The 12,023-nt window shown below is 42.8% G+C and overlaps 1 protein-coding gene across 1 annotated transcript in view; it reads left to right on the top strand.

Annotated features, from left to right (window-relative positions):
* LOC311141607 (5-hydroxytryptamine receptor 7-like) overlaps positions 1-11,486 on the top strand; it is a gene marked incomplete at both ends in the record, with an annotated part of 57,365 nt that extends 45,879 nt beyond the window's left edge. The window contains one exon of the mRNA XM_084176982.1: positions 10,748-11,486. Coding sequence (XP_084033108.1) covers positions 10,748-11,486 — 739 coding nt within the window. The remainder of the gene's footprint in view (positions 1-10,747) is intronic.
* Positions 11,487-12,023: the final 537 nt, after the last annotated feature.

A 12,023-nucleotide genomic window follows, 5' to 3' on the forward strand; every position in this document is an offset into this window, starting at 1 on the left:
TTGGGACTTGGTCAAGAGGATAGCAGAAAGGAGAATAACACTGACCAGATGCCTAGACTACGTTGTTTGTCTTCCTACTTAATACATCTTCCTATTTAATACATTCCCTCCTCTACAATATTGACTCTGTGAGGTCAGAAGTTGCCTTGGTCGTTCACTTGGGTCTCCAATAAGCTGTCTGGGCAGCTGACTCATAGGGAATTGAAGATATTTGCCTCACGTCATCTCCCTTACAGTTAAAATCACCTCTGCTCACTGGCCTCAATATAAGACCGTCTTTGTTTTGTTTTTTAAAACTTTTTGGTCGTAATGATGGTTTCGACCTTTGGCTCCAGTCAAAACACTCCTTGTTGCATTTTCATAAGGGTACTAGATATTTTTCCACACATACAACGTATATACTGTATACCTTATATTGATTTTAGTACAGGCACAGACTGGTTCATTGGACCGATATGGATTTTCACCAGACCCACCTCTTGGTCCTCTTTCGTCTTGTTTTTATTTTCTACAGTAGCTACTCTGTCAGACAAAAACTAATCAGAGAGAACTTGAAACCTTTCCAGGTAAGCTTCATACGTAGAGAGAGTAGGCACAGTGATGGAACAGGGACCTGGAAAACTTCCCAGAAGAAACTTCCTCAGGCAAGGTGTTAATGTAACGATTACAGTGAGGGATCATTGGGCTGATAGTGTGAATAATGTACACATTTTGCACGGTGGGGATAGACATTATGGATTAGCTATAAGCCTCCAGGAGATTGAGACTTGCTTCTTTGCTGCGCATATAACCTGGCAGTGACATTACATTTACATTTTAGTCATTTAGCAGACGCTCTTATCCAGAGCACATCCACGTATAATCTGAGGGAGAGCATGCAGGGGGGAAAGATCAACTGGGTCTTAATGGCGAAGGGAGTTTGGCATAAATCATGTTGCGTGTTTGGCTGTGGTGCATTATTCATCTGGGATGAACAAAAGCAAAACATTTTATACAGAGCAGGATAATGGGAATGCCATTGATGGAACAGATTATATACAGTAGATAGTGTGCTGTGTGCTGAGTATTTGTATGGGGTCCGAAATTATTGACACCCTTGATGAAGATTAGCAAAAATGACTGTATAAAATAAATAATTCAAATACTGAGCTATACTGTATGCAATTTTTGGGGGGGAATTATATTATTTTATACTAATACAATTGCTCAAAGAAAGTGATTTTGTTCAACAAGTAATACTTATTTTTCTCAAAAGGCAGGGGTCAAAATTATTGACACCCCTTTTATTCAATACCTTTCAATACTATTTGACAGTAGATAAGGGGTTATTATCTGCTTATGCATTCTCATTTCAATTCCACACCCACCATTGGTGTGCGTGGACAAATTCAGATGAGTCTCAAGACGCTTGTGGGGGACGTACAGTGAGGGACAAAAGTATTTGATCCCCTGCTGATTTTGTATGTTTGCCCACTGACAAAGAACTGATCAGTCTATAATTTTAATGGTAGGTTTATTTGAACAGTGAGAGACAGAATAACAACAAAAGAATCCAGAAAAACGCATGTCAAAAATGTTAGAAATTGATTTGCATTTTAATGAGGGAATTAAGTATTTGACCCCCTCTCAATCAGAAAGATTTCTGGCTCCCAGGTGTCTTTTATACAGGTAACGAGCTGAGATTAGGAGCACACTCTTAAAGGGAGGGCTCCTAATCTCAGCTTGTTACCTGTATAAAAGACACCTGTCCACAGAAGCAATCAATCAATCAGATTCCAAACTCTCCACCATGGCCAAGACCAAATAGCTCTCCAAGGATGTCAGGGACAAGATTGTAGACCTACACAAGACTGGAATGGGCTTCAAGACCATCAACAAGCAGCTTGGTGAGAAGGTGACAACAGTTGGTGCGTTTATTCGCAAATGGAAGAAACACAAAAGAACTGTCAATCTCCCTCGGCCTGGGGCTCCATGCAAGATCTCACCTCGTGGAGTTGCAATGATCATGAGAACGGTGAGGAATCAGCCCAGAACTACACGGGAGGATCTTGTCAATGATCTCAAGGCAGCTGGGACCATAGTCACCAAGAAAACAATTGGTAACACACTACGTCGTGAAGGACTGAAACCCTGCAGCGCCCGCAAGGTCCCCCTGCTCAAGAAAGCACATATACAGGCCCGACTGAAGTTTGCCAATGAACATCTGAACGATTCAGAGGAGAACTGGGTGAAAGTGTTGTGGTCAGATGAGACCAAAATCGAGCTCTTTGGCATCAACTCAACTCGCCGTCTTTGGAGGAGGAGAAATGCTGCCTATGACCCCAAGAACACCATCCCCACCGTCAAACATGGAGGTGGAAACATTATGCGTTGCGGGTGTTTTTCTGCTAAGGGGACAGGACAACTTCACCGCATCAAAGGGACGATGGACAGGGCCATGTACCGTCAAATCTTGGGTGAGAACCTCCTTCCCTCAGCCAGGGCATTGAAAATGGGTCGTGGATGTGTATTCCAGCATGACAATGACCCAAAACATATGACCAAGGCAACAAAGGAGTGGCTCAAGAAGAAGCACATTAAGGTCCTGGAGTGGCCTAGCCAGTCTCCAGACCTTAATCCCATAGAAAATCTGTGGAGGGAGCTGAAGGTTCGAGTTGCCAAATGTCAGCCTCGAAACAAAATCCCTCCTGAGATGTGTGCAAACCTGGTGGCCAACTACAAGAAACGTCTGACCTCTGTGATTGCCAACAAGGGTTTTGCCACCAAGTACTAAGTCATGTTTTGCAGAGGGGTCAAATACTTATTTCCCTAATTAAAATGCAAATACATTTATAACATTTTGGACATGTGTTTTTCTGGATTTTGTTGTTGTTATTCTGTCTCTCACTGTTCAAATAAACCTACCATTAAAATTATAGACTGATCATGTCTTTGTCAGTGGGCAAATGTACAAAATCAGCAGGGGATCAAATACTTTTTTCCCTCACTGTAGAGCAAAACGGAGAACACCCTCATGTTTGTGTGAGTCTCATCTTTCCATAGAGGGGTACAGACGGTTTTGTGAGAAGATCAATTTTTGGGATGTCTCATGGTCTGACAAACACCGCTCTAGCTTTTTCACCTTTCACTGCATATCTCTTTCTTAAACTGACCGGTTTTTATGGAGATATTTGTATTATGCTAATTAGATTTCCACTGGGGCGTCATTAACTTTACCCAGTACCAGGACATGTTTGTGTGTGTGTGTTTGTGTGATTTGGCGTTGGTATAATGCTCTCCAGTCTTCCACACAAATGATGATTGGCAGTGAATATTTGGTGTGTGTGTGTGTGTGTGTGTTGACATGTATCTACTCTACACAATACACTTCCACATATCCGGTGAGAGTATTCACTCTCAATTCCAAAACTCATCATTTAGAATTATGATTTTGCGGCAATATGACCACATTTTCCTGCTTCCCTAATCACCACTACTGACACAGGGAGAGAACACAAAGTACCATTATGAAGTTGTACATTTCCTGTGATGCACAGATGCAATTAGTCTTTCTTTCAGCGTTTAATATGAGTAAAGGCCAGGGCAGCAATTTTTCAAAGGTAACCTTCTCTCAAAGAACAAATAGGCTACTTATTTCATGCTGGAATAGACTGTCATGACTTTGACACCCACTTAGTAGTTTACAATAGGCCATAGCAGAGTGGAAACATTTCTAGAAATAAAAACCCTTTCACTTAATGTAGAATAACCTAACTACGTTTTTTAGGAATCCTCAATCAATCCATCAATGCTACTTTAGATTCACATATGTAGTATGAAAACATATCTGTTATATGTTGTTTATAGATGCCTGCTTCAATCCATGTTTACCGTGTGAGAGTACACTTTGTGTTTGCTCACCTGAACAGGTACACTTCAGGTGTTTATCTAAGAGGATAATATAAAGCATAGAGATAACAAGATAACATTTCTGATGCATGTCAGTGCCTGGTTTCAAATTAGATTACATTACATTTAGCTTCCTTCTCTCTGTTGGGGGAGGTGTATTCATTGCTGATGTAAGAAATAGAGAAAGACAGTTGCCTTTCCTTCTTGATTAAAATGAATGTAATGAATTTCCATGTTAAGATATTGATATATTTGATCTTAATTTTTTGCCCTAATCTCTCAGTAATATTTGATGTTTGCAGCAACAAAGGTCAAACTACACACAATACCGGCATATGGACTTTCTGTGACATATTTTTCTATGACGCAGGAGAAGTGGATTATTCTGAGCAAAAGAAAGACTTACCAACATCTACCTCTGCCAGTAAAAGTTTGTTTCCTTGTAGGAACATGAATGTCACCACGAAACACTGAATAAATATTTAGATGACAATTACCGTTGGTCTACATTGATAAAACCTGATGTCTTAGTCACATTTCACTCTCTGTTTGCAGAGCAGTAGACATATTGATATTCTCCAGGGAAGGCTTTCACAAACTGTACCATAACCAAAGTCTCTTATCTTTCCAGCTGTAGGCTAGCTATCTAGCTTGAGACAGTTCCCATAAATGTCAAAAGTACAGAGAGAGAAACATGTACAGTGTCTGAGCAGATATTTAGAATGCTGTGTGAAGAACATAGGAAGGAGAAAATCATAAATTTACACTGTAACATGACAGATCTGCTGTTCTATAAAGCATGTTATCCCGTGTGCTGATGACACGATTGGCTGTTTTGAAAAACTGATGCCTCCGTCTTAGAGATCTTTGAAGGAAATCTTAATTCTCTCTTTTTTTTTTATGATGTTGACCTGCGAAGTGCTGTTAGGGTTTTAGTAAATGTATTTATGGTCCCCCTTAGAGGTTGAAATGCAGACCTCCTACTAGCAGGTCCCAATCCATTAAGAGGCTCCATTTGACATAGCTATAGCACATTGGGTAATTAACAGTACGATGTAGATTACACAGAATATAGGGTAAAGCAAACATGGACCACCATGATTGGATTGAAGCGATGGACTAGTTAAAGCATTCATATTCAGCTTCCATCAATATATTTGTCATTGTATAATAATGAGAAAAGAGTTGGCACATTCATTAATATTTGAGTGACCGTTTTAGGACCCCCACTAAATGAGTTTGATTCTATAATTGGTTTTTAGAGATAATTACCCACAATATCCAGAGGAACGATAGAGCTTATTATCTAATCACAAATTCATACACACACACACTAGAATCAAACTTGACATACACACCTGCTCTCATATGTAAAGTGGCAGACCAGCTGTGAACTGTATTAGTGCACCCATTAGCCATTTATCGCTTTGACACTAATAGCCGGCTATTATCTTTATCTGTGGGAAACTCTATAAACGGCAGTGGTGCAGGTGGTTTCTGAGGCCTATTATGATCCACTGGGCCATAAAACATCAACGTTTTATTGACCAACACACAGTACCAGCCGCTGAACAGGCTGGTTGGTGTGAGGAAGTAAGCAAGAGACATATAACAGAAGAGAGATAATCTAACATTTTGGAATATTACAGTGAGGGAAAAAAGTATTTGATCTCCTGCTGATTTTGTATGTTTGCCCACTGACAAAGACATGATCAGTCTATCATTTTAATGGTAGGTTTATTTGAACAGTGAGAGACAGAATAACAACAAAAAAATCCAGAAAACCGCATGTCCAAAATTGATTTGCATTTTTAATGAGGGAAATAAGTATTTGACCCCTCTGCAAAACATGACTTTGCAAAACCCTTGTTGGCAATCAAAGAGGTCAGACGTTTCTTGTAGTTGGCCACCAGGTTTGCACACATCTCAGGAGAGATTTTGTCCCACTCCTCTTTGCAGATCTTCTCCAAGTCATTAAGGTTTCGAGGCTGACGTTTGGCAACTCGAACCTTCAGCTCCCTCCACAGATTTTCTATGGGATTAAGGTCTAGAGACTGGCTAGGCCACTCCAGGACCTTAATGTGATTCTTCTTGAGCCACTCCTTTGTTGCCTTGGCCGTGTGTTTTGGGTCATTGTCATGCTGGAATACCCATCCACGACCCATTTTCAATGCCCTGGCTGAGGGAAGGAGGTTCTCACCCGAGATTTGACAGTACATGGCCCCGTCCATTGTCCCTTTGATGCGGTGAAGTTGTCCTGTCCCCTTAGCAGAAAAACACCCCTAAAGCATAATGTTTCCACCTCCATGTTTGACGGTGGGGATGGTGTTCTTGGGGTCATAGGCAGCATTCCTCCTCCTCCAAACACGGCGAGTTGAGTTGATGCCAAAGAGCTCGATTTTGGTCTCATCTGACCACAACACTTTCACCCAGTTCTCCTCTGAATCGTTCAGATGTTCAATGGCAATCTTCAGACGGGCCTGTACATGTGCTTTCTTGAGCAGGGGGACCTTGCGGGCGCTGCAGGATTTCAGTCCTTCACGGCGTAGTGTGTTACCAATTGTTTTCTTGGTGACTATGGTCCCAGCTGCCTTGAGATCATTGACAAGATCCTCCCGTGTAGTTCTGGGCTGATTCCTCATCGTTCTCATGATCATTGCAACTCCACGAGGTGAGATCTTGCATGGAGCCCCAGGCCGAGGGAGATTGACAGTTCTTTTGTGTTTCTTCCATTTGTGAATAATCTCACCAACTGTTGTCACCTTCTCACCAAGCTGCTTGGTTTTGGTCTTGAAGCCCATTCCAGCCTTGTGTAGGTCTACAATCTTGTCCCTGACATCCTTGGAGAGCTCTTTGGTCTTGGCCATGGTGGAGAGTTTGGAATCTGATTGATTGATTGCTTCTGTGGACAGGTGTCTTTTATACAGGTAACAAGCTGAGATTAGGAGCCCTCCCTTTAAGAGTGTGCTCCTAATCTCAGCTCATTACCTGTATAAAAGACACCTGGGAGCCAGAAATCTTTCTGATTGAGAGGGGGTCAAATACTTATTTCCCACATTAAAATGCAAATTATTTTTTTTTTGTTATTCTGTCTCTCACTGTTCAAATAAACCTACCATTAAAATTATAGACTGATCATTTCTTTGTCAGTGTGCAAACGTACAAAATCAGCAGGGGATCAAACACTTTTTTCCCTCACTGTATGTGCTCAAGAGGTTTCAGGGGCAAGGGTTACTGCTCAAACATCCTCCACTTCTGAAGTGGAAAGAGTTATTAGAGATTCAATGTTATGGTTTCCAGTCGATGAGGCACAGGACGGACAAATAATAGGTCTGCAGATTATATTATGCTTTAGGTGGGATTCTCCCATGTTTCAGCACCTGCAAGTAAAAAGTAAAACAATATAGGAGTCTGTTTGGTCAGCTCCATCTCAACACACGTGGTCATAAAAATAGTTGAGAGTGAGTTGCACCACAGCTCTTCACTGGTTACCATTATGAGCTCCAATGTTAAACAGGCTGTCATCAATGCAGTGCTCTCCCTAGAATAAACGTGGGCCTGGTCACTGTTTACAAATCAGGGTTGTCAAGGGTGGGGCCAGACAGAGCACATTACGGATGTTCATATACATTTTCCATTAAGGGAGTTTTTCAAGGTATCCAATAGCGTCACAGGTTAGGGAACAGTGGTATGGAAGCTGAAGCATGTGTAGTATTTGTTTCTTTAAAAATACTTCAGCTGTGCTTGATTGAACATTGCCTAATGGAACCAATGGAATCGTCCCAGAAGGGTCCCAACTCCACCCATCTGGCACTTGATCAGTCTCTCAATCTGCAGTCTCAATCAAATTCTCAAAGTATGTGAAAAAAATAACAGATAAAACCGTCCAGGGGTGACTCAGCCAGTGTGTAAGAGACAAAGCCAGTTTATATGGGCACTTACTGCTCCTAACTGACCTCTCCGCTCACTAATTTTAACCTTGACCTGGCCAGAGATGGGCTAGACAGCCAGGGTCAGTCAAGTGTCTATACACATACTAAGAGGGGCAGGGGTTACTGGGAGAAAGCCCAATTAAAAAGGCCATTCTCTTTTTTGTGCACTTTAGATAGGAGTTATTGGGTCACTGACGTCATTATACAGGCACATTTGTGAGAGTTGTTAGAAGTTGACCTCTTTCTCTTGAGATCTGGAACAAAGTAGTGTTGTCAATGAGATGTACTGTACAGTAGGAGGACTTGTAAGGCAACGGCAGCATACTTCAATACAGAGCTATTCAGTATGATATGTGCTGAAGTTGCAGTTTTTCTGTGCATTCAAGTTTTTCCATGGCGCTGACATTTTCTTTATATTTAGCAAACAAACCATGAAGCAAGCAGCAAATGTACTGAACGTTGAAGAAAAAACAGCAACATGACAGTTCTTGCATTCTGAAAAAACATCTACTTCCTTTCAGATTAGCATCAGCCCTGGCTGCACATGTGCATTTCATTCAGATCCACTGCTCTCTAGTCTGTACAAATACAGGGCGTTGTTATTGCAGATGCAAATGACATGTACATCTGATATTTTTACTAAAGCAGACCGCCATCTACATTCGAAAAACTCAATCCAATTATTTTGTTGACACTGAAAACCTCCCTTTAAGATAAACCCAATTTATTAGAAAGTTACAGAATTCTACTCTTATGATTAGAGAGACACTCTATGTAGGCCTAAAAGCTATCCAGCCGACTATATTCCTTTTTTAGTGTGTTGCTTTTTTAAGAGGGAAGCCATTCCAAATCAGACACTCCAGCCCAGTTAAATATTTCACCATGTTTCCTATCTTAGACATAAAAGTGGTGCTCCTGTCTCCTGGAGGTGAGTGACAGCCACTACAACCATGATGCATATCCAGGCCCTTCCATTCTGCATGTGTGTAGAAAATAGTTCCACTTTACTGTGCTTCGCTAGCCTAGCAGAAGTAATGGAACTCTCCATTAGCTCAGCCACTCTGTTTGTCTAGGGTATTGTAATCCCCTGGGGCTCAGGAACACAACAAACGTGGATAGGCCCTAATCCCTCTGCAAAACATTAAAAAGAAAAGAAGAGCTCAACTTCATTTGATAAGAGCTGTCCCTCTTCTGTCTCTATCTGGCTCAGTGAGAAGTGGTGACATTCTATCAGGAGGTGCATCCCAAATCGCACCCTATTACCTATAAAGTGCACTATTTTTAACCAGGGCCCAAAGGGCTATGTTCAAAAGTAGTGCACTGTAAAGGGAATAGGTTGCAATGTGGGACACAAACACAGTGTGATTCACCTGTTTCCACTTTGTGTCATTCTGGGGAGGTGATAATAACTAATAGACATCCGTGGTGACACATTCATGATTACCTTGATGTTGGACTGGACTGTTTCCCTCATGTGTTTTTTGTGGGACACTGCAAATGCATGTTGGGATAGCAAATCTCGATTCACAAAAAACATTCAGATAATGTAAAACAGAAAGCTTGAGATCGTGTATTTGTAACACGCGGAATATGAACCCAGATCACCCACGGGAACAACCAACATCTTAGACTGTTAGATCAAGAGGATATTCCCTCTCGGGCTGAGGGCCGACACAGGTTTTGAAGTTCGCAGGCGGGGCTACCTCATCACGTGACCATGACTGACTCATGTCTGCTACATATGTTTCATGAGTCACTATATGGAGGAGTTTGAATGACAAAAGTATAAAATACTTGCATTCCAGCATATGTAAATCAGTGATTCTTAAAACGTCCATTATCATGGAAAGGCCAAGCAGTATGAGTCACTGATACAGAATCACTCATGTGTTCTGCTTTTCCCACAGATTTTCGTCTCATTTAATAAAACATTTATGGTGCAGAGAGGGGCATTACCGTGGCAGCCATCAAGTATTTTTGTGTATTTCCTCAGAGGATAACCTAGTATGTCTATCCAATTATACTGTGGCCTACGTCATGTATCCATTTAACATGGCCTATCCCCAGATGTATTTAAAACCCATTCAGTCTTACCACAGCTGTGTAAGTGCACTGGGACTGACTGAGAGAGAGAGTTTAAGATCAATGTTTTTTTTTTTGCATTAGTCAGAGTTGAGGTGTGGGAGTGAGTGGAGTGGTGGTGGCATGACTGTGGTGTTGTGTAACCAAGGTATGACACACACAACCTTATTGGGTGTTGCTGTCTCCTTTCTTCTGTTTTGGAAGACTTCTAGGAAACATGGAGTCCATTCTCAGTCATTGTCAATCACTACTGTCCATTGAGAGTAGATAACAGGTCTGTAACCATTCCTCGATAATACACAGCCTGTCGTGCATTAACTTATTGCTTACGTATAGTACAGTACACTATACTATACATGTGAATTCCCTAAAGTCAGTACAGTGTTGTCAGTACATTGTACCCCAGGAGCTGCTCTTATGACCGGAACAGTAGTTCTGTAGATTCCTTTAAGCCTCTTTACAGAAGGGTAAGGAGTCAATGGCCCTTAAAAAGATGATGGAGCTTATACTTGACCATCCCATTTAAAGAGAGTGAACTATCTCTTTGAAATGAATAATAAACTCTTTGATGTACTGTACAAGGCTAAGACTACGAGCAGCCTTGATGTATTTAGGGCAGGAGGCTGCTCTTTTGTTGCTCAAGGTAATGATAAGCAAGCAGTGCTGTGTTGTTTTCTCAGAGGGGACAAAACTATGTAAAACAAGGATAGAGGAGACTCAAACGATTGCAAAAACAGGCAGGAGATTCATTGTACTAATTTCAGCGTATAGTACTCATTATCCTGCTGCGCTTGTGTCATTATGTTTTGTATGGTATTGTATTATTTTTGTTTCTTCTCTCTCAGGTATCTGGGGATCACCCGGCCCCTCACTTACCCAGCCAGGCAGAACGGACAGCTGATGGCCAAGATGATCCTGGGGGTGTGGCTGGTGTCCGCCTCCATCACCCTGCCCCCCTTCTGCGGTTGGGCCAAGAACGTTCACACGGGCGGCGTGTGCCTCATCAGCCAGGACTTTGGCTACACCATCTACTCCACGGCTGTGGCCTTCTACATCCCCATGCTCGTCATGCTCTTTATGTACTACAAGATCTTCAGGGCCGCCCGCAAGAGCGGCCTCAAGCACCGCTTCACCGACTTCGCCCGGCGCGAGCGGCTGGAGACGGTGGCCAACGAGGCACTGAGGATGCAGGGCCTGAAGCCGCAGGGCGTGGCCGAGGAGTGTGCGGTGCTGTCCCGTCTGCTGACCCGCGAGCGCCGCAACATCTCCATCTTCAAGAGGGAGCAGAAGGCGGCCACCACGCTGGGGGTGATCGTGGGCGTGTTCTCCATCTGCTGGCTGCCCTTCTTCATCCTGTCCACGGCCAGGCCCTTCATCTGCGGGGTGGAGTGCAGCTGTGTGCCCATCTGGCTGGAGAGGTTCCTCCTCTGGCTGGGCTACGCCAACTCCCTCATGAATCCCTTCATCTACGCCTTCTTTAACCGGGACCTGCGCTCCACCTACAAGGACCTGCTGCGATGCCGCTACCGCAACATCAACCGACGCCTGTCCGCCGTAGGCGTACACGAGGCCCTTAAGGTGTAGAAGGAAGAGGACAGTGACAAGGAGGAGGAGAGTTTGGGGCCCCAGAAGTGTCCGAGGAATTTCTAATCCTGTCTTCATTGTAAAGACTACTGGTTACTACTATTTGTGGTTGTATAATAGAGGCTCAGAGGGATGACCTGCGACCTGTGGCTGTAGATAAAGACAGAGACAGACTGTTAATACCTCTCTAACCCGCAGTAGAGGCCCAGAGACAAGGCCTTCACGTACGTCTGTGTCTGTCTGACTCACTCAGTCATTCTATTTTGGGACCCAAAACCATAGACCGTATTTGACGGGCTATTCAAGTTGACACTGACTTTGTGCATATGCTACAATACAGTCCTGACTTCATATTCATGTCAGACAGATGATGCATTGACTTGGGAAATCACATGCGGACCCAGGCGATAATTCTAGGTAATTAGAAGCACAATGATATTTGCTAAATTGATGCTTGGGCAGGGGGTGCCATTGGCTATTGACTTAAACCAGTGAAGGTCACGGAATCTGTATCTACGTAACTGTTTCCAGGTCAAC

This window comes from Coregonus lavaretus, assembly GCF_964263955.1.
Source record: "Coregonus lavaretus genome assembly, chromosome: 14".
NCBI lineage: Eukaryota > Metazoa > Chordata > Actinopteri > Salmoniformes > Salmonidae > Coregonus > Coregonus lavaretus.